This window comes from Heterocephalus glaber, unplaced genomic scaffold, assembly GCF_053883595.1.
Source record: "Heterocephalus glaber isolate CG9 unplaced genomic scaffold, H.glaber_assembly_v1.0 deba00000281, whole genome shotgun sequence".
NCBI classification, from domain to species: Eukaryota; Metazoa; Chordata; class Mammalia; order Rodentia; family Bathyergidae; genus Heterocephalus; species Heterocephalus glaber.
In genome coordinates this window covers 22497438-22520158 of record NW_028258139.1, presented here as the reverse complement: position 1 = coordinate 22520158, position 22721 = coordinate 22497438, and the positions used below count along the sequence as shown (strand labels likewise).

General features: G+C 46.8%; 1 protein-coding gene across 2 annotated transcripts in view; it reads left to right on the top strand.

Moving 5' to 3' along the window:
• Positions 1-22721, top strand: part of Tg (thyroglobulin) — a 219261-nt gene that overhangs the window by 3929 nt on the left and 192611 nt on the right. For both annotated transcript variants that reach the window (XM_087187454.1, XM_087187453.1), the window contains exons 5-14: positions 81-240; positions 8225-8331; positions 8832-8975; positions 9184-9372; positions 12659-13741; positions 14173-14760; positions 17424-17663; positions 19931-20059; positions 20346-20423; positions 20866-20978. In XM_087187454.1, the coding sequence (XP_087043580.1) occupies positions 81-240; positions 8225-8331; positions 8832-8975; positions 9184-9372; positions 12659-13741; positions 14173-14760; positions 17424-17663; positions 19931-20059; positions 20346-20423; positions 20866-20978 (2831 nt within the window). The remainder of the gene's footprint in view (positions 1-80; positions 241-8224; positions 8332-8831; positions 8976-9183; positions 9373-12658; positions 13742-14172; positions 14761-17423; positions 17664-19930; positions 20060-20345; positions 20424-20865; positions 20979-22721) is intronic.

Genomic DNA, 22721 nt, shown 5'->3' with positions numbered 1-22721 from the left:
TAAGTAAACGCATCTTGACACAGAAACACACACATCTCCCCATCTGCAAGAACTTAACATTGTTTCGTGAAAATGTTTAGGTCCGAGGAGCTGTGAGATTAGAAACCGTCGTCTGCTCCATGGGGTGGGAGACAAGTCCCCCCCCCAGTGTTCTCCAGAGGGGGACTTTATGCCCGTCCAGTGCAAGTTTATCAACACCACAGACATGATGATCTTCGATCTGATCCACAGCTACAACAGGTAAGGGGCACAGCCTGAGGCTGGTGCATCACAGGGAGGAATTACTAGGTGCTGCTCCTGGCCAGGTGCAGTGTCTCCACATTTCCGACAAAGCAAGGCACAGTCGCTCTTTCCTATGTTAGCTAACTTTTTGTTGATCTGACCAAATACCTGAGAAAAACCAGCCTAAAGGAGGAAACATTTACTCTGGTTCACAGTTTCAGAGGTCTCAGTCCATAGCCACTTGGCTCTCTTGCTTCTAGGCCTGTGGAAAGTAGAAGATCACAGCAGAAGGGTGTGGTGGAGAACAGCTGCTTATCTCATGGCAGGCAGGAAGCAGAATAAAAGGGAAAGAGTCAGAGAAGGGGTCAGGGACAAGATATAGTCCCCAGGTCACACCCCATGGTCTACTTCCTTAAAATAAGCCCCACCTCCTATTTCCATCACTTTCAATAATGCCATAAAAATAATTTCATCAAGAGGGTAATTATAACTTTCATAACCCAATCGCTTTCTGAAAGCCCTACCTCTGCACACATGAGCCTCTGAAGGGTGTTTTAGCTCCAAACTGTAACAGCTATTAAAATAAAAAATGTATGTACTCTGTGGCCCAGCCATGCAAATGAAAACACTGGAATTTGAAGACATGTATTAGGGTGCCTACTGCATTGCTTTTCATTGTAGCAGAACACTGGAGGAAAGGTGCCTATCAGAAGTGGTGGGGCTTGGGGCTTGCTGGTATCCCAGCACTTGAGAGGCGGAGGCCAGCCTAGGCTACACAGTGAGTTCAAGCCCAGCCTGACTACATAGTGAGACCGTCTGAAAAAAAAAACATGGTGGAGGACTGAATAAATGTGTAGACACTATATTTGTGTGCAGCCTTTCAAAGGAATGCATTAGAGCTTGAAGAGCTGAATTGTAGAGGATTCCAGAGTATGTTATAACATCATGATACAAGATATAAGGTCTTGTGGTATATGATTGAATTTTTAAGAAAGAAAGGTCTTTATATGGGTTATATTGGTTCTGTGACTATCCTAGGCTGTTGGGGCAAAGAAGAGGGACACAAAGAACATATGTGGTCACCAACAGCTACTTTGTGGGTTAGGGCTGCTATGGAGGGTGGGTGTCAGCAGAGAAGGAAAACAGCACAAGAATAATCATGTTATGAGCTTCCATAAATTATATATATGCATTGATAAATAACTTTATGGACTCAGATAACAAATAGAGAAAGAGAGATGCATTGTAAATCTTGACCCAAAGAGCCAGGTAGCTTCTGGCTACTCAAGATGGCTACCTGGCTATTGTAAAGGGCTCACACAGATCTCAGGTAAAATCGAACCATTCTGAGCCCAAAGAAGCAGGAAGGCAGGTCTGTGAGTGCTGATGAGCATCTTGCAGGAGAAGCTGAGCCTCTGGCTCCAAAGCAACCCATCTCTCGCCCTGTGTGACAGAGGAGGTTATCAAGGGCTGTGCCAGGGGGAGTCACAGAGCAGCAGCCTATGTGCAGGAACTGTCTCCAGGTGGCTTTGTGTAAAACGCAGAATATCTTAAAAACTGGGAACTTTTATTAGGTTATATACTATGCAGTTTCCATTTTTGCAGGTAAAAAACATTAGATGAGCATTAGCAATTTCATATGTTCTACTTAAAACTCAAACTTATGAATTCCTGGTTCTAAAGAATAAGGGTGGGAAGCCACATTTCCCCATGGCATTGGGCAGTCAGGCATAAGCTGTCATTTTAGATGAAGGCTCACACTCTGTGGCCCAGGCCCCTGGAGCTCTGTGGCCATGGTCCTACCAACTCCACCCACTTGCATTGCTGTTGGGCTGGCACTATGGCCCTGGCCTCTGTGACCTGCATCCTGCCTCTGTCCCTGCCTAGCACAGGGACCTGGTCGCCTTCCTCTCAGAGCCTAGGTGTGAAGTGGGTGGGGGCAATGACCGCTCTTTAGGTCACTGGAGAGCCGATGAGACTTCATTTACGAAACTGTTAGAACGTTAAGCATTATGAGTTATTATTTATTTTAGGGAATTCTCATGCATCGGCAAATTTAGGTGAAATGTTTACCCCAGGCAACTAGACAATGGTCCACCTGTGAGCATGTAAAATTCTCAAGCAGCCTCATTTATTGAATATCAATCAATCCAAACCAATGTATTCTCAGATCAAGTTCGGCCAAATGTTTACTGTATCCAGGGATTGTTATAGACTTCTACTTACTTTAATACCCCAAAGACACTCATAGTTACAGTCTCTAGTACACATGAGGAATCTGAAACTCAGCAGTTAAGGAACTCAGCCTAGGAAGCAGTTAATGGGTTCTCAAGATGTCTGGCTCCTTTTATTGTCCTGCACTATTATGCCTTTTCTATATTACCCACAGTGTGTAGCACAGAGGTCTGTGCACAGTAAGTCCACAATCAGTGCTTAATGAATAGGCAGATGCAGTGAGAACTTGGCAGGAGCTGCGATGAGGTTGAAGCAAAGCTCATAGCTACCTCCACAAGAGGGCAGTCTAGTTCAGCACAAAAGCTAGGAATGAAGGAAGCATCCATTGTTCAACACACATGAGAAATTCGCTTCAGAAATGGGATCCTTTTCTGTAAGTAAGCATATTTAAAAATAAATTCTAGTTTAGGAAGGTCATGGGAAGGGTTGGGTGGTTGACTGCAAGCCTGGCAGTAGTCAGGAGATTTTTGAATAGTTATGTTGACCTGGCCAGTCCCAGTCCCAGTCCCTGTGACTCCTCTGGGCAAAGCGACAGGAGCCATGGAAGCCACAGGGCAAGTTTAGGTTTAGCACCCGGGGTTGCCAGAAAAAATACAGCACTGCCAGTTGCAGCCAAATTTCAGATAAGCAAAGGGTAACTGTTTTGGTGCCGGTCCTCAACATATCATCAAATATTTTGAGGCTGGAGTAGGGGCAGGGGAGAACAAAACCACCGCTGAGCTTAGATTTCGGAAATAGTGGATGGGGTGGGGAAGAGCAGAGTGGGTGAAGAGAAGTGGCTGAGTTTGGGGGCTCCTGCCCTTGCTTGGGGTGGGGGAGATAACGTCGCCTCAGACCAGAGCAGATAGTAGGGAGAGGTGGGTGGGACTTGAGAAATGTCTACCAGGTGGAAACTGAAGAACGTGGTGAAGGAACAGATGTGGAGGTGAGGGAGGGGAAGAATTGAAGAAGACTCCTCAATGTGGTTTCCAGGTGCAGAGCTGAGGATGAATTCGAAAAGGAAAAGGCACAAAATTTACTTGTGCCTGAACATAGTTTTAAGTTTTAGGCAAAATTTACTTCAGAATATCGCCTCTGAGGGTATTTCCTTGGTAAAATAAATTGGGAAATAACACAAAGCAGTTAACTTAGTTCCATGGGGTCCCAGGAAACTTGACACCTATGGGTGGCTCACTTGCTAGCCCATTCTGAGTTCTTAATGTGCTGGGCAATGAGTTACACTTGAACTTGCCATAGGGTTTGCCATTTGAAGTATATCTCTTTGCCTCTTTAAGATCGCTCCTACTCCATCTGTTTGGCTGGTGGCTTTTAAAACACACGTGATGGAGATTAATCTTCAGCCCTCACCTTTCCTATTGCCCTAGTCCAAACATTAACTATGGAGATACATCCTGCCAACCATATCACAGGTGAAGATCTTCAGAGCCTTCAAGCAAGGCTGATGCCATTATCAAGGCTTTAGTGATCTGAGTTAAAATTCAGTAAATTGGCTTCTTTATCAACCCTTGCCTTTAGTGACATAGCTACTCACGCTTCTTAGCAATGAGCCTTCTACTCCAATCCCTCAGTAATGTGCGCTGCTCTGATTGTCCAGTGAAATGGGTCAGTGCATCTTGACATATGATGAAGGATCACCCTAGTTGAAATATAGAAGAGACCATATGGAAAACCCTTGTTGATGCATCACTGGATCCCATCCACCCAAGATTTCTGTAGTGGTGGTTATGCCTCAGGCACGATGCTAGACTACGTCTTCTCCCTTGAGGAATTGCCTGCTGTAGTGCAAGAGAGAGTCAAATGCACTGCTCATTCATGAACTAAGGGTTGGGTTTCTGGAGGGGCTGCTGGTTGGAGGAGTTAGACAATCTGTCTGAGTATGAGTCACTAGTGGAGCCCAGGGATATGAATCCCACTTTGCAAGTGACAGCACCCACCCCTGGTGGGGACTAGCATTTCAGATTCCACTACGCTTTATTTGTAATTTCTGTAAGTCTAGCTTAGCCACAATCTGAACATATACTTAGAAATACATTAGTTTCTCCATCCCTGGGACTTTCTTTCTTTAGGACTCTTTTATGACCATTTTGAAAACCTGATTTTCTTTTTAAAAAAATTTAAAGTTTTATTTTTACCTGGTTTTTTGGGGGGTTTTTTGTTGTTGTTTGTTTTTTTTTGGTACCGGGGATCGAACTCGGGTCCTTGCGCTTATGCAGCAGGCGGTGAAACCACTGTACTTGTACCTGTTTGTAGTTCATGTAGTTTACAATCGTCTTGGGGGAGTGGTTGCAGGTATATAGTATAGCATGTCTCTTTCTTTTTAAATCCCTTTCCCTATAATATCAACACGAATGCTTTTCTTTTTTTTTTAAACAAAAGCAAACAACCTTTTCCACTAGACAAAATACCTAGTATTTTTATTTTCAAATATTCTGTTGATTTGAAGTTCCTTCATTTTTCCAGTATGCACAGAACGTGATAAAAGTAGGAACTTTGGGAAATCATGAGGAAGGCAAAGTAAGGGCAGATGTAAGTCAAGGCAAAGATTGGCCCACACCAATCATTTTCTAATGTTATTACCAGTGTGAGAAACTTTTCACAGTATTTATCGCCATGATCCAAAACCCAGAGAAACGATGAGAAGGTGTTAAAGTGAAACCGTGTTAAATTATTCAGCTTCTGCTAGATGAAAATGATTCAGTCTCTCAGGAGAGTACAATTTTTTCCTTCTACTGAGGACAGGAGAACCTTGGTCCTCAGATGTTCATAAAGATGACAGTGCTGTGTTCCATGTGAGGCTATGGACAGAGTCTTTGTCCACCCACACTCTGCCCCGCAGACAGGATAGAGCCTCGCTGTCCTGCTCGCGTCAGGTCTCTCGGTTCAATTTCACAAGTCCAGCTCTCCTTGAGTTGTGTGGGTAGGCGACATAGTAAGACGATTGGAGTCATGACACAAACCCTCCTGCCCTGGTAACAATGACAATAAATGGCCAAGGAATAGCAGAAGCAATAACTAAATAATCTTAACAATGCAAATTATTATGTTGCGAGAGGAGTCCAAACTCATAGGTAGTGATATCATTTCAGAACTTACCTACAAAAATCAGGTTGTATTAAATCCAATTGTTGACACCCAGGGACGTGGGATGATTCAGAGCTTGAGTTCACTGCTGGTTGCAGGGCAGGCTGGTGGAGAACTGTACCCTGTTTAAGTGGCCACTCCCTCACTATCTGGCCGCATTCTGTGTTGAAAGAGCACTGGATAAAGACAGGAGACTCCTGTTCTCTGGTCTTGGCTGGGTGAGCTTGACTTACCACATGACCACTCTGAATCTCAGATTTCTCATTTTAAAAGGATTGTTGTGAGAATTAAATAAGATAAATGATGGAGAGCACTTGGCATAATGTCTTATTGTTGAATACATATCACTATTTCTATTTTTGAGTAGTAGTTAATATCAATCACATGTGGCTAGCCCAGGGAAGAAATTCTGATATTCTTGGCTCTGGATACTTAGTTGTTCTCACCACATACAAAATTGGAAAGAAGGGGCTGAATATGGCAGCATAGAAGATCTTCCACAGAGGCAATGAAGGGGCAACCCTAGAGAGTCTAAGTAGCAGGGACTGGCCTTAGGGCAATCTTCCTGGCAAGTGGAAGGACCTTGGCTCCAGCTGAAGCCAGGGTGACTTCCAGCATGCATAAAGAGGGGAGCTCAAGAGTACTGTCCATACCCAGAGCACTGGTAGGTTCAGGCATTGGGTAATTTATAAGACCAGGAACCAGAAACCCTGAGAGAGGGACTTTGATCATAAAATAGCGGAGGAAAAGTAGCAGGAGGTTGTGACTTCCCTGAGCCTAGAGGCCGAGGTGGGCCTTTGGGTTGCAGCTGGGGAATGTGCATGGAAGGAGAGATTCAAACTTGCTGTGCTTTGTGCCAGAATAGATGTCACAATCCACTTAGGCAGCTAGGTGGTGGTGAACAGTGCGAATCTCCAGCAAGTCTGTCTTCAGTGTCTGCTGAATGCCAGGAGAAGCAAGGCGCTGGGCATAGGGAAAAGAGTGTCAGAACACAGGAACATGCCTCACAAGATACAAATCAGGGACCAGGCATAGCTGCACACACTGGATAACAGCTATGGCAGAGTGAGGTATTGTGTGGTGGGAAAGGGCAGATCGTGAGCTCCCGTTCCCAGCATGACGTCAAGGAGACGTTCCACATACCTCAGCTTCTTCAACTCTAAAATGAGATGAGAATTAATGCCACCTTCCTTGTAGGGCCATAGGTGGATTAAATGAGTCAATGTATATTAGACATTTTGTGGGTTGACTCTTGTAAAATACTACTCATTAAACAGAAGCAATAATTATACTATTTTTAGCAATTTTAAAACTGAGTTATCCCAGTTCCCAATGATTGGACTTTTTATTATATACTCCCTATCAGAGGCAACTAGGCAAAATGAATGTTTTGTTTCTATTATGTAATACATTTTCTATAACACTCTTTTAATATAACCCACATATATATAATAGTAGACCAACAATATGGAAGAAATCCATAATCCTATAATTTTTATAACTTTTGTCTTACATACTTATTCCCATTCAAATTAACTAATACTTGTTGCACCCTGTGTTCAGAATCTGGGTGGCTGCTACCCTACGTATTTCCTCCCAGTACTGATGCATTTACAGTCATGGCCGCAGGCATACAGAGTATTTTAGGCATTAGCCTTTCTACACAAAGCTATACATGCTCCTTTGTGGCTGTATTTTGCAAGTATCATCCTTAACTAGTAATTTATTTCATTTAGGAGATTTACCATAATTCACTTCTTAATTTTAATTATAATGATTGGACGTGAAGGTGCTTTCTATATTCTGCTAGAAGAGATTACAGAAGATCACTGTTTGTGCAGAAGGATACTGATCTGTTAATGTATTATTTGGAGATAGATTTCCAGACATACTTGGGTCTCAAGTGCTAATTATAAAGGGCTTAAAAAATCCCTCAGTGTTGTATAAATATGAAAATTCCTCTATGATGGCTAAATCCTTGCATCTGGGGAGAACCCCATATGGCTCTCCCAACCTCAGCTTCCTACTACTTCCAGAACGGGACTTATGTAGCCCATGACCTCCTTGTACCAACGGTCAGATTAGGCATGACTAAGGGTGACCTTTCCTCAACTTACACAAAGCCTCGGTGCCCTTGTTAATGATGTCATACTGATTTTGTGTTTTTGCAACTATGGAGCTGGAAATTTTTCTTTTTGCAGACCTCCGATGGAGAAATCTGACTGCTTTTCAAGCTCTTACAAAGTGGTAAAGAGCTCTGGAATCATTTGATCTCGCAAAATGAGATCATGTACTGTGTGTAACGTTTATAAAGCAAACCCCACTTTTTTCCTCTAAAGTTATATTTTCACAAAATATCCAGTTAATGTGGTGTTCACTGCATGTTTTTTGCTTGGCCCTGAAAGACGCATACATGGACATAAACTGGCCAGACTCCATAAGTGAGGGAAACAGCTAATTGGTAGATGATAACTATATTTTACAAGGTTCAGGCTTGCTCTGGCTTGGTGGAACAGTTTAGGGAAGAAATGCACTTACTGCAGGACTCATGGGGCATATGGCATGTGAGCCAAAAGTGAACACTCCTGTCCCATAGCTGACGACCTGGTGACATTTATTTTGACAAGAAGAACTGGTGATGACTTGCTTTTATGTGATGGTGACCAGAAATCTCATTGTCTCTCAGGTTTCCAGATGCATTTGTGACCTTCAGTTCCTTCCAGGGCAGGTTTCCTGAGTTGTCTGGGTACTGCTACTGTGCTGACAGCCAAGGGCGGGAACTGGCTGAGACAGGTGAGCACCCCATCTCTAGGAACTGGAATGGAGGGAGTGCGATCTCCAGGCTCCAGGGCTTAAACCTCCTTGCCAGGGGATCAGAAATGGCAGTGACCACAGCTCCCTTGGTGGGCTGCTGTGAACATGAAAGAGGGTGTGGCCCCAGCGAGCTTCCCTCTGCGGGGCCCGAATGCAGCTGCTGCTGGCCTATCCTGTGCCTTCATGCATGTTGAGAGGGGCACCGGCTTTGGACAGATGCAGCTCTGAGCTTTGTGAGTGGAACACAGGGGAGTGGATTTCAATCTCTCATTTTCTAGGAAGTGCCTCTTTGTGCAGTGAACACTCAGTACAACTAGACACAGCAGCTGTGACTTTTGAAATTATTAAAGTGCTGTTCAGACCCGATGCCTAATTGTGCTGGTGAAAGTTCTGTCCCTCTTGATATTCGTCAGCACAGTAGAGTCAGGGGTTTCTTCCCAAATGAGCCCATCCCTGAAACACTGGCTGCCTTTGCTCAGGTCTGGAGCTGTTACTGGATGAAATTTACGACACCATTTTTGCCGGCCTGGACCTGGCTTCTACTTTCACTGAATCTACTCTGTACCGGATACTGCAGAGACGGTTTCTAGCAGTGCAGTTAGTCATCTCTGGAAGGTTCCGATGTAAGTGACCAGCTGCCAATGGATGTGTGTGTTTCTGCTGGGGGAAGCGGCTTAGGGTTTAAGCTCACTGCGGTCTGCATGGCTGTTCTACCAAAGTAAGTGCAGGGGTTTCTAACGCTGACAGCAGGCAGCAGTGCATGCAGTGAACACACGAGGTGTGGTTGACTGGCTTTCACAGTGCCCCTCCTCCTCTGTGGATCTCTTTCAGGCCCCACCAAGTGTGAAGTGGAGCAGTTTGCAGCAACCACCTTTGGTCACCCCTACATTCCAAGCTGCCACCGAAATGGGGACTACCAGGCCACGCAGTGCCAGACACAAGGGCCATGCTGGTGTGTGGACGCCCAGGGAAGGGAAACCCCTGGAACTCAGCAGCAGGAGGGGGAGCCACCTGCTTGTGGTGCGTTTCTCCTTGCAGGGCATCCTCTTCTTATCTCCATCATATACTTTGTTGTTTCTCCAGACCAGCCTCTCTGGAGCCCAGTAATTCAACAGCCATTCACTGCACCACAACTGAAAATCAGTTTGTTGTTAGTAATTCTCAACATGCTTCTCATCTCATGTCAGCCATAGCTGCTTCCTCAGAGAGCTCAGGGGATATGGAGGGGCTCTGAGGTGAAATAAAAGCAAAGAGAATTGGGTTCGTACATGGGCTGGAAGAAGCATGACCAGGCAGCCTAAGAATGAAAAGGGGAAGTTGCCTGTTCCACCTCAGAGCCTTGAGAGGAGGGAGAAGGCACCTAGGAAGGCTTTGGGGAAAAGTTGAACTCCGTCAGAGTGTCTAAGTGCAAATGCTTCCAGGAAGGAGGTGGAAGTCAGGCAAAGATGTGGAGAGCTTTCAAGCTGCAGATGCCAGCTGGGGCTTTGCGTGTGAGACAGATAACCCAGAGAGCTTAGAGGAGAGACTGAAGGGAGCGTGGATCTGAGGCAGTGGAGCCAACTGGAAGGTCACTGTGACATCCTGAAGAGCAATGATGGGGGCTTCTTTAGTTTCCGAGGGCTGTTTTAAGAAGTCATCACAAATTGGGTGGCTTAAAACAACCAAAAGTCATTGTCTCATACATCTGGAGTCCAAATTCAAGGAGTGAGAGGGCTGTGCTCTGTCTGCAGTCTCCATGAGAAAAGCCTATCTTGGCTCTTCGTAGCTCGTAGGGGATGCCAGCAATCCTTGGTGTAGGCTTTGGGTGTGGTAACATAATTCCAAGCGTGGCCTCCATTGTACACAGCTGTCTTCCCCCTGTGCCTGCCTCTTCCCCTCTTCAGAAGCAAGCATCAGTCACGTTAGACGAAGGGCCCCCAGCCCAGAACGGCTTCTTCTTCCCCAGTTACGTTTGTGCAGCCCTGGGCCAAGTAGAGTCACATTCTGTGGTCCTGGGAAGGCCAGGAATTTTGGAGGAACACTGTTCAACCCAGTGCGGTGACCAATATTAATGTAGAAGGAGGGAAGGCTATGAACTTGAGAACAACTATTGCTAGGCATCCCAGTGAGACCCCATTTCGTCGTACCAGTGAGAATGTGAAGAATCTTAGCAATGAGGGAGAGGGAGAGATCCAGGAGTGCTCGCAGACTTCCACCACAGGGAACGAGGTGGCTTTAGGGTGGTCTGAGATGGCACAAGAGGAGCACAGGTCTTTGCATAGCTTCAGAACAGGCATCTATTAGAATTCGCCCAGTACCTTCTTGCTAACTCACCCATTCCTCCAACTTAACCCTTTAGACTTGCTGCCTGGTGTCTGGTAGTAGTATTCTATCTGCTGGGAGGATGTCAAAAAAGGAAATCCAGGTGGCCTTCCCTGAATGTATTCGCAATCACATTTCACTCTATCGAAGCTTAGGGAAGATTGCCTTCCAACTCTCAGATGGAAATGAACTCTGGCTTTCAAAATTAAAAATAATATCTCTCTCAAATGCATGGATGGATTATATATTTTTACTTTTTTTCTTTGGTATGTCAGTCTTATTGCTGTAGAAATAAATGGCCCATGGAAACAACATCTGGATTTTTTTTGCCCTGGTAGCACTCCATAACAAATGTATGGAGGGGGTAGGTTCAGGTTTTCATTGACAGATGAAGAAGCAAAGCAGTGACTCTTTCTTCCATTCCTCCCTTTAAGATCCACTAAGGAAGCCAGGGCCATGCTGAGGGATGTGTTACGGGTTCTCATGCTGCCAGCCTTTCCCTCTCACCACGTGTTCCAATTCTTTCTCTGTTGCCTGGTTACAGAGGGAAATCCGGCTAACTTTTTTTTGGCACCTGTGTGAATCAAGAAGAAATAATTATTTTAAAAAGTTGAGGGTGGGATACATGGTTTAAAATGTACCCTAAGTCTTATGATTTTATGGAAAAGTGGAATGTACTTACTTTTACCTGTGTGACTGTGACAGCCACTGGCATGTGAATCTTGTATGCATTTGCTTAGTGGGATTCCAGCCAACCTGGATATTAGGTAGAATGGCCTGAGCCTGCATGGAGGTGGCTGAGTCAGTCACCCCGAGCTAGACATTTCAAGGGAAGACCAAGGAACCCAGAGGCATGTGCTTGTGTTTTGCAGGGTGGATATTATTGTATTATATTATAGGAAATATTGTATTTCCTGTGCTATGTATTTTATTTCTTTTTTTTTTCTTTCTGTTTTTAGGCTGGCTGCAAACTCACTATTTAGCACAGGCTGGCCTCAAACTTGCAGTGATCCTCCTGCCTCTGTCTTCTAAGTGCTAGACTCATAGGCATGTGCCACCATGCCCAGCTTCTCCTATGCTGTATTTTAAATATTGTTATAATATAGGAAAATATTTATTATAAGAAACACTAATAATATTTAAGGTCTGAGTTTTGTTCTCAAAGAGATTATAAACTAGTTAGCCTAGAGAAGACTACCTAAGAGATTACCATGTGGTGAAGCATTAAAGTCCATCAAGAATTCCAACAAGAGAACACTGGAAAGCAACATTTCAGTAAATTTGTTCATGTTCTAGCTTCCTAGGGCTGCCATAAGACATCACCACAAACTGGGGGGCTTAACAGAAATCTGTTCCTTCATAGTCCTAGAGGCAAGATGTCTGAAATCAAGGTGTTGACTGGGCTATGATGCCTCTAAACATGGTTGCTGGAAAATTCTGGCATTCCTTGGCTTGTGGCTGCATCCCTTTGATCTGTGTCTCAATCTTCACCTGGATTTCTTCCTCATGCACCTCCATATCTTCACATGACCTTTTATAAGGACACTAGTCACTGTGTCTACAGCTCACCCTAATCAAGGATGACATCATCTTAACTGATTCTATCTGCTAAGAATCTGTTTCTAAATATGGTCTCATTCTGAGGGCCTAGGTAGACATGGATTTGTGGAAGAACATTGTTCAACCCATTTCAGTTGGCAAATGGGGTCAGCCTTCCAGAAAGTGGGCCAGTGACTATGAGGCTTGCTATAGAAGAGCATCATGCCCTAGTGAAAGCTGGGGGAGGGGTCGTGTGGATTGGAATAGTCATTTTCTCCAAATGGCCCTTAGACATGGCTCAGAGGTAAAGGAAACATAGTAAAAGGCTACCGAGAAGAAAGTGGTCCAAAATGTAGGTGTCCTTGATGGACATTTTGGGATCTGAGTACTAGAAGGATCCAAGGGGCCATCTTGAGCTTGCTGGTGAGGTTAAACCATATTTCCCCTTTCATTTTTGCCCATGCAGCTGGAGACCAGTCTTGTTCCTCAGAAAGGCAGCGGGCCTTGTCCAGGCTGTACTTCGGGACCTCTGGCTACTTCAGCCAGCGCGACCTGTTCTCTGCCCCTGAGGAAAGACGGGCTTCTCAGGGAGGAGAGAGGCCGGCCACATCCTGCTCACCCAAGATCAAGCAGCTCTTTGTTGACTCGGGGCTTCTTCACCTAATGGTGGAAGAAAAGGAGCCACCGTTTTCTGCAGTAGAGAGTCTGCTTGGAGAAGCTATCAGAGCTATTTTTCCCTCCCGAGAGCTGGCCCGTCTCGCCCTTCAGTTTACCACCAACCCAAAGCGACTCCAGCAAAACCTGTTTGGAGGGACATTTTTGGTGAACCTTGGCCAGTTTAACTTGTCTGGAGCCCTTGGCACAAGAGGCACATTTAACTTCAGTCAGTTTTTCCAGCAACTTGGTCTCCCAGGCTTCCAAAATGGAAGGGGATCAGTAGAGCTAGACAAAGTACTTTCTGTGGGACTGGATTCAAATTCTGCCACAGAACCCCTCAGTGCTGCGAATAAGCCAATTGTGGGCAGCTTTGGATTTAAAATCAATTTGCAAGAGAACCAAAACGCCTTAAAGTTCATTGCCTCTCTTCTGGAGCTTCCAGAATTCCTTCTCTTCTTGCAGCATGCTATTTCTGTGCCCGAAGATGTGGCAAGGGATTTGGGTGATGTGATGGAAATGGCGCTCAGCTCCCAGGCCTGTGAGCAGACACCCGGAAGGCTTTTTGTCCCCTCATGCACTATGGAAGGAAGTTATGAGAATGTCCAGTGCTTTGCTGGAGAGTGCTGGTGTGTAGACTCCTGGGGCAAAGAAATCCCTGACTCGAGAGTCAGAGGTGGACAGCCGAGGTGCCCCACAGAGTGCGAGCAGCAAAGGGCTCGCAGGCAAAGCCTCGTGCGCAGCCAGCCTGCAGGGGCCAGCGTGTCTGTCCCTTCTTGTACCAGTGAGGGGCATTTCCTGCCTGTCCAGTGCTTCAACTCAGAGTGCTACTGTGTTGACACCGAGGGTCGGGCTATTCCTGGCACTCAGAGTACTCTTGGAGAACCCAAGCAATGTAAGTCTGTTGGGCATTTGATCTGCAGGCTCAGTGGGTCACTCTTTAGTCCCCAGCCCAACCCACCGTAGAAAACTGAATTCACTCCTGGCTAAAGCGCAAAATTCAGTTAATGACCAAATTAGCTGCTTAAATGAGGACTCATCCGGGAAGGCTTGGATGATGTTAAACATTGTAAGAAGCAAGCAGGAAGATTGCTTCAGCCTTAAGAACTGCAATATATATTTCCATAGTGCTGGTCAGTAGCTGTCTCAACAGTGCTGATGGTTATGGCGCCCTTTGCCTATGTCATCTATAAATTTAGGGCTGTCAAGATTTCTTCAGCTATATAAGGTTATAGATAGAATTTAGACACTTAAATGATTCTATCTCTGTCTTTCTGGCTTATTAAAAATTGTCAACTAAAATATCTGTTTATTATTCCTTCTCAGGTCCCAGCTTCTGTCAGTTACAGGCCGAGCAAGCCTTCCTAGCCACACTACGGGCCCTGCTCTCTAACTGGAGCATGCCACCTGCGCTCTCCAGCATCTATGTCCCACAGTGCACTGCCAATGGGCAGTGGCAGCGTGTGCAGTGTGATGGGCCCCCAGAGCCAGTCTTAGAGTGGTACGATCGATGGAGGGCTCAGAACCCTGATGCCCAGGAGCTGAGCGCTGCCAGGCTGCTAATGACCATCATGAGCTATAGAGGAGCAGCTTCCAGAAACTTCCGCCTCTTTGTTCAAAGCCTCTATGAGGCTGGCCAACAAGGCATCTTCCCAGTCCTGGAACAATTCCCTTCCCTCCAAGATGTTCCACCGGCAGTGCTGGAAGGGAACCTGACGCAGCCTGCAGAGAACGTCTTCCTGGACCCTTACTTCTTTTGGCAGATCCTAAATGGCCAGCTCAGCAGGTACCCGGGCCCCTACTCAGACTTCAGCAGGCCACTGGCACACTTGGACCTCCGGAGCTGCTGGTGTGTGGATGAGGCTGGCCAGGAGCTGGAAGGCACTCGGGCCAAACCAAACCAGGTCCCCACATGTGAGTTCACTTACGTGAAGAACCGAATCTGTGTTCTTGGAAAAGGCTGTCTGGTGGGGGAGCGTCAGTGTCAGAGGGGCTGGAGGGCCAAGTAAATTTTTCAGTGTGTGGTTGCTAGGGTCAGGACTCAGAGTCTGGTGACTTCCCCACGTCTGTATGGTCAGGCATAACAAGGGGTGATATCATCCATTTCTATTGGTCATTCAAACTGACACCTTAGATTTTCACCCATGTCTTCTGGGTGCTGAGCATTATCTCAGAGCCAATGAAAGCTATGAAAGTGATCATGATCTAGCCCTGGGGCTCCCATGGTAGATGTGTTAGTCGTGTCATGAGAGTTACATGCGCCATTTAAGTAATCAGCCAGTCCCATGGTGGTCCTGCTACTTCCGCATGCTACTACCAGGTGCTCAGGGCCTCTGGAAAGGGTCACCTAAAGTGTCTCTAATTGACTTGGAGAGATTTAATTAAGACTAATTGGAGAGGCACAAATGAAGGTCTGTGTGTTCACCTTGTAGGAAAGCTGTGGTGCATAAAGTATACATCAAATAAAGGTGACTCTGTGTCTTATATTAAAATGCTGTATTTTCAAATAACTATGGCAGCAGTTTGAAGAAGAACCAGATAGATTCAGTACACTATTATTAAATCAGAATCTCTCTCACCTGCGGTTGTTAAAAATATAGGTAATATTGTAGCTGTTCATTTTTGGTGAAATCTCTCAATCCATCAACTGCAATATTGTATATTGTCAGAAGCTTTTGTAATAATGTTAAAATGTATCATACTATTTGACGTTAGCCAATGTTCAGGCTTCAGCAGAAACTGGATTCTTAGAATGTTGGGTGAGAGAACCACGTGATGAGAGTAGTACTACCCCAGCCTTTCGAAAGCCAGGAGACAGCACTACAAGGATTAGCCATTGAGAGATGAAGACCTAGAATAAGACCTTCAAAATCCAAGCATTAATGTTGGCGTGACTGTTGTAGAAGAAGTCTTATTTATTTGTGTGAGGGCTGTAGAAACATTCTCCACACCAAAGATCAGGTCTCCTACTCAGGGATGTTTCTCTAATTTTAGATACTATCAGGCTGGACTTAGTTCTCTTGGTGCACGATTGTAGGCACCTGCGTTGCTGATACTTTAGTGACTAGGTTTGTTCATCCTGGTCTCATGTTGGACTGATCATGAAATCCAGGTTAGAGTATAGGGTACTTTTCACCGAGTAGCAGGGAACCATGGGTAGTCGACAACAGGGCATAGAAAATAATCCATTGAGAAGAAAGTATTAGAACTATCGATTTTCAGTATTTTATGTCTTCCTTTCACATTTCTATTTTTGTTTTTGAAATTATTACATGCTAACAGCTGAAACAGTGAGAACACTTCACTTGGTATTTTATATTGGTATGTGGATATGCCTCACAGATAAAGAAATACCCATATTTGGGGGCAGTGCATGTTTACAGTCATTTGTTGATGAAGGAATGTTATCAAAAAGGTTTGGTTCAGAGCCTTGATGCTCAAAGCGTGGTCCAGCAGCACCAGCAGCATCTGGGGAACTTGCTAGAGATTCAAGATCTCAAGCTTCACTTACTGAACCAGAACCTGCTTTATCTAAAATATTATCAGCCAAATCAGAGGCACTCAAAAGCTTGAGTAGGACCAGGCAAGAGGAGAGAACCCTGGTTTTAATAAATGATAGCTGGATTAGTACAACTGGTGTAACACACACTTCCTGCACACGTGCATGCAGGGTGATGACTCTAGTCAGAAGCTGTGCCACACTCTTCAGTGGCAATCCCTCGTAGGATCATTACCAAATTCATGAACAATTGGAACGGAAGCCCAGTCATCCCCGTTACACATATCCAGGACACTGAAGCTGAGGATTTAAGCACATCAGCTGTGACTACACAGCTAGAGAGTGACCAAAGAGTTGCGCCCAGGAGTCTCTGAGACCCAAGTCTTCTTAACAAAAGTAACTCACTATTACTTTCAGTGCCTGGCTATCCATCCATCCACTCACCTACCCACCTGCCCACCCATCGACCCATCTCTCCATCCATCCATCCATCCATCCATCCATCCATCATCTGCACATACTTCCATTATAAATAGCTGATCAAGATCACCATTTCTAGAATGAAACTATCTAGACTGGAATTTTGAATCAATTATTTACAAGCTGGAAGGTTATATGACTTCTCCAGGCCTCAGTTTCTCTTCTTCAATGTGGGTCTAAGAGTATCTTCTTAGGGTCTGGGATTTAGCTCAGTGGTTCCACCGCCTGCCTCACAAGCGCAAGGTGCAGAGTTTGGTCCCTGGTACCAAAAAAAGAAAAGGAGTATCTTAGGCTGTTGTGTAGGTTAAATTAGATTCTGTAAATGTGCTTAGGACAGTGCCTGGCACGGAGAAAACTTTACCTATTACTAATACTCATGTAGTAGGTCCTCCCAAATGTTGAGTGAGGGAGATTATAGAGGCAAAGTAGGAAGAACATTCCCAGTTGTGGAAAGAGCCAGTGCAAAGGGAGAAGCTGAGGTGTGTGTGTGTGTGTGTGTGTGTGTGTGTGTGTGTGTGTGTGTGCATGTGTGTGTGTGTTCTCCAGTTGGGCCAGGGGCAGCATTACATTATGAATGAAGCCTATTTTTATCCTATAGGTCCTGGTTCCTGTGAAGAAGTGAAGCTTCGTGTCCTGCAGTTCATTAAGGAAACAGAAGAGATTGTTTCAGCTTCCAACACTTCTCGGTTCCCTCTGGGGGAGAGTTTCCTAGTGGCCAAAGGAATCCGGCTGACCAGTGAAGAACTTGGCCTTCCTCCACTCTTCCCATCACGAGAGGCTTTCTTTGAGAAGTTTCTGCATGGGAGTGATTACACCATGCAGTTGGCAGCTCGGTCCAGTGAGTGCTGTGCGCTGAGGTTTCTTTATCTCTTTAGGGAAGCAAGAGCTCGCACGGGTCTCGCCTCCGTCATCTCCAGGGTTTGGTTTCCCCAGGCTGGGGAAGAAAAGGCAATGTGGCTTTGTGGCCCAACTTGAAGCTAGAATACTGCATGTGTCTTTAAGATGATCCAGACCTTTCAGCTGAGCCACTGTGGGGAAGGGTTCATATTTTGTATTACAGAGGACACCTGTGGCCTCATGAAACCACGTAGTATTATTAATATGTAAGGGACCCCAGTAGTTCATCCAATCCCCGTGGCTTGTTCCAAAGCTTCTCTTCATTTCCAAAGATGCAAGAACACCGTGAAGAGGGAGAGAGAGAGAGAGAGAGAGGGAGAGAGGGAAACATTCATTATCGAGAAACTATTGCACACATGAACACATCAAATCCTGAGAGTATCTCCAAAGGCAACATCATTCCCTGCATGTGACAACAGAGGAATGAAGGGAGGGAGCCTTTCGTGCCTCCTCTAACCCTAGTGACAACTTTACCATATTTAAATTTGCCTTCCACTAAGCACTTACCATTCTGAGCAGATGACCGGATCTTTGCATTAACCTTTTCAGGAGGACAAAGCTGTAACCATCATCTATGACTCTTTACAAATGGGGAAACTGAGTCTCAGGTTAAGTCAGTTGTTTACCCATCAAATAACTTGTGAAACCTACATGGGAACCCTGGAGGTCTGAGCCTTGGCTTCATTGCCTTGGAGCCCGTGCCCTGTCCAGCTGATCTCAAGGCCAGCCGGGCTCATCCCGAGACTATCTGACCCGGGAGACTGTGCCCTTCCTCCTCTGCCCTCAGCCTGCCCTGAACATTTCTAGTTCTCATATTGACCCCACATCTGCTGGGTAGGGTTACATAACTGCTCTGTCTCTGAGCATCCCCTGAGCGCTCCATTCCTTTCCCGTCCCAGCTGATTCCCTGTCCGGAGTTTTCTGGGCTTTGGTGACAAACAGGACAGCTGTCCTCTCCCCGCAATATCTGCACCGAGTCAGAGTGCATCCCCATGGCTGGTGTCTGCTGCTGGGTTAGGGTGGGGTTTCTACCGTCTGAGTCCTCTAACTCCATGAGGGGGATCTCCCAACTCCCTCTCTGTCTCCTGCCTCATCCCCACCGGACACCTCTCATGGAGGACACATCACCACGTCTTGCTCATCTGTACATCCTGGGGCCTGTGTGGCCTTGAAGCAGAGTAGGGCTCAGTAATGGTGGTGAGCCAGCCTGTCTCCCCCTTCCTTCTCTTTTCTTCCTTTCCATCTACTCCTTCCCTTCTGTGCCCAGGCACCTTTTCTTGCCGTTCTTCAGAGATTTGGGGACTTCTGCTTTTGACAAGAAACAAGTGATTCTAAATTGTGTGCATGGTCAGGGTTTGACGCAATTGAAGAAAAGTAGCTTAATGATGCTTCAGCTGCACGCGAGCTTCAATTCAACTGACTGTGTGGCGGGTATGAGAGGTGGAGGTAGCACTGCATCGCAGTCTCCCTCACACAGTGATCCTTTGTCACCTACACCGTCTACATTCAAGCTCTGCACAATCAAGTCGTGAAAACTATCACTAAAATCACACAATAATAAAAATTACATTTTGTGGGGCTCCTTTACTAGCTGTGCAGGGCTGTGTGCAGCCTATGATCCTGGTCTAGGGCCTAGTGAAGGTTGGGAGAGCTGTAAGAGGGTTGAAGGAGGAATGCACACAGCTGTGCCTGGATAAAAGTATCGCACTTACCCTATTCTGTACTAGACCCATTCTAGAGATGAGTAAACACGGGTGCAGAGAGGTTGTCCCTTTGCTCATGATCACACAGCTAATACTGTGGGACAGTGAGGGTCTAGGCAGAGGCATATCAGATCCTAGAGCCCTGTCCACTGCACCAGACTGCTTCAGAGGCAGGGCCCACTGTCCCCAGACTGGCTCTGACTGTGGGTTGGTGGAATTCTTACGTCTACAACCTCTCCCCTCTGGAGCCATGAAGACCATTGCTGATGTTACTGTAGATAGCTACCAAAAGCCTTCTGTTTTGCAGCCTGTGTTTATTCATATAGGACAAACTGCTCCAAGTTCATGCACTACCCAAGGGGCCTCGGTAATATTTCAGGGGGAAATATTTGTCAGATAAATAGGAAGGCTGCCTTATGTTGGAGCAGTGATGTGTTCAGTTGTTCTCAGGGACAGAGGTGTAGGGCAGGTACCACATTCTGCTCTTCTCTTCCCTGGTCTCCAGCCTTGGACTTCTACCAGAGACACCAAGGTGAGCTGCCTGGAGCAGCCCCCGCTCTGCGGTCAGGCCCCTACATGCCACAGTGTGGTGCATTCGGAAGCTGGGAGCCCAGGCAGTGCCACATGGGGACTGGTAAGTGGGACCTCAGAAGCTAAGTGACACCCCTCCTTTTTATGTGGAGCCAAGAGCCCCAGCACAGGAGGCAAGTGGCCTGCATTCTCAGCCACACTTTGGCAGCTGAGACAAATCCTTGAGCTTCTCCAGCTGTCTCCCTGTAACGAGAACAGGGACCTTCAACAGGCTATACTGGGGCTGGAGGGGAGGCCAACTTCCTGTCAGGGTAATAAATGCAAAGAGGTAACATCCGGGAGTGAGCCTCAGGCCTTTCCTGGACTTTGAATGTATGGCTCTTTTCTAGGGTACTGCTGGTGTGTGGACGCGAAGGGCCAGTTTATCCCCAACTCACTGACTGCCCGCTCCCCACAGGTCTTGCAGTGTAAGTACAGTAAAGCCTGAGAACTCTCCCCTCTGACCTCGGGGATGGGTTCCAGGCTGCTCAGGCATCCATTCCGACCCCAGCCAGACACATCCCCCAAGAGCCAGGGCCAGCGGCTAGCAGTGACCTCAGCCTTCCTGGTGGAGCTCCAGGTGGAGTGGGAGTGAAGGGGAGCTCTGGCTCTTGCCCAGTGCACCTGCTGCTCACCTGTGACTTATCACTAGCTCCCATCTGGAGCTCCAGCCTCTGCCTCCACCTGAAGGTGGGCCCTCAGTAATCAGTAGCCCACTCCAAGTCTCAAGACTGCCAATGGCACATGCTTCGTTGTCCTGGGGGCACCTCCATGACTAGATGCATGGATCTGAAACCTAGGGTGAGCCAGGGTCTCCGCTTTTCCTCGGTGTCCCCGCCCAGTCTGTGAAAAGTGCCCCTCTTTCCCCAGGTGCCTCACCTTGTGAGCAGTCTCGAGCCAATGGGCTGCTTTCTGGTTGGAAACAGGCTGGATCCCAAGGAGACCCATCCCCAGAAGACCTGTTCACCCCAGCCTGCCTTGAGGTGAGGCTCTGGGGACCCAGGAGGGTGTGAGAAGGGATGCCAGAGCTCATCCCAGCTGGTTGAGGTGACTTTTGCAGTTTTCAATTCATTGAGCTTAGTAAAAGTCTCTCAGAGAGTCCAGGTGGGATGTTTGTCCTGAACCTGGTAGGCCCTGGCTGTGTGCCCTTGAGCAACTTACTTACCTTCTCTGTGCCTCAGTTTTGCTTTTCAACGTAGGGTTGGACCACATTTTTGTGCCAGCTAGTGCTGGAACAGTTTGGAGACCCCCTGGAAATAGCTTTCGTGAATACTCTGAGATTCACTGGTACCCGTGCAGTTGCTACCATGTGTTTCCTAAAGTCACCTTGGCCAGATCACAGTGCTCAGGTTCCCAGTCCAAGTGGATGACATCATCCCAAGCCCTCCCAGCTCCCTGGATTACTGCAGAAATTCTCAATCTGCCAAGCACAGGCAGGAAAACTCACAGGGGAAGAGATCATGCCTGGACCCTTCAGCATCACTTGCCAAGACAGGCATCCCTGAGCCTGTTTCCTTTCCCTAAGACGGGGATGACAGGAGTCTCACAATCTCCCAGGGACTTTGTGAAAATCTGAAATATGGAAGTTCATGAAGCTGCAAAGTGCTGTGTGAGCTCAATATTATTATCATTGGGTACTTAGAACATAGCTTCCAAGTACGAATGAGTTTTGTAGAGAAATTATCCACATGATGTGGATCTTCATCCTGTCTGACAACCACCTGCCGCTGGGTTGGAATACAGGTCCGCTGCATGTCCTGGGCACTGATACTCGCTCAGGAAGAAGCCAAGACGGGCACCCGGCCTCTCTGCGGGCAGGGGTGGGAATTCTAGCACATTCTCTGATTGTGTGGTGCTCACGTTCCAGCCCCTGCCCAGGGCCTGGTGCCAGTAAATAGTATCCAGATTCTCCCTGTCCAAACTGAATGCTTATATCCTTCAACCCAGGAGAAGTCAAGTTGATAGAACGTTCTCAGTTTTAGGAATTTTTTCAAGGAAAAATGTTAAGGCTTTGCTGGGCTTTGCATCTTACCTCTGCAGTTTACAAGCTTCATGGTAGGAGGCACGAGGACAGAGGCATCCTTATCTCCCCAGTGCCGTGTGCATCGCACAGCACACTCAGGCTGGGCCAGAAGTAAACAGCACCGTGCGAACCTCATGGTTACGCTCTCCTCACATGTCGGATGTTACAAACATTATCGCCGCTGGCCGGCAGACCGGACACAGCAGGCTGGAAAGTGGACAAGCGGCAACTAAGTGCTCAAGGAAACAGCAGCAGCCAGGATGTGTGCGGCAGCTGCTTTCCTCCGGCTCACTTGCTGTGCTTGCGACTTTCACTTGCAGGTGTGGCAGGAAGGACTTTCCTGCCATCCAAGAGTTTGTGGGAGGAATGTGCTCGGTGCCAGTTCCTGGGATGTTTATGTAGGGAAACTGAGGCCCAGGAAGCTAAAGTGGCATACTAGGGGTCCCTAGAGCAGCAGATTCTGTTCTGTAGGTCCGTGGCCAGTGATGAGGGTGGGTAGCTGCCTTGGACGGCATCTTTATTCCAGGTAGGATGTTTAGGGCCCTCTTCCAAGGCCCCTCATTAAAACCTACTGCTGGCATTGGTGGAGTTGGTGCAGGAGAGTGGGATCTGCCACCCACGAGCTCTGGGATGCTGCTCCACTGTGAGCAATAATTGGAGTGAGCCTTCATTTCTCCACGGTCAAATGGGGCACCTTGTCCTT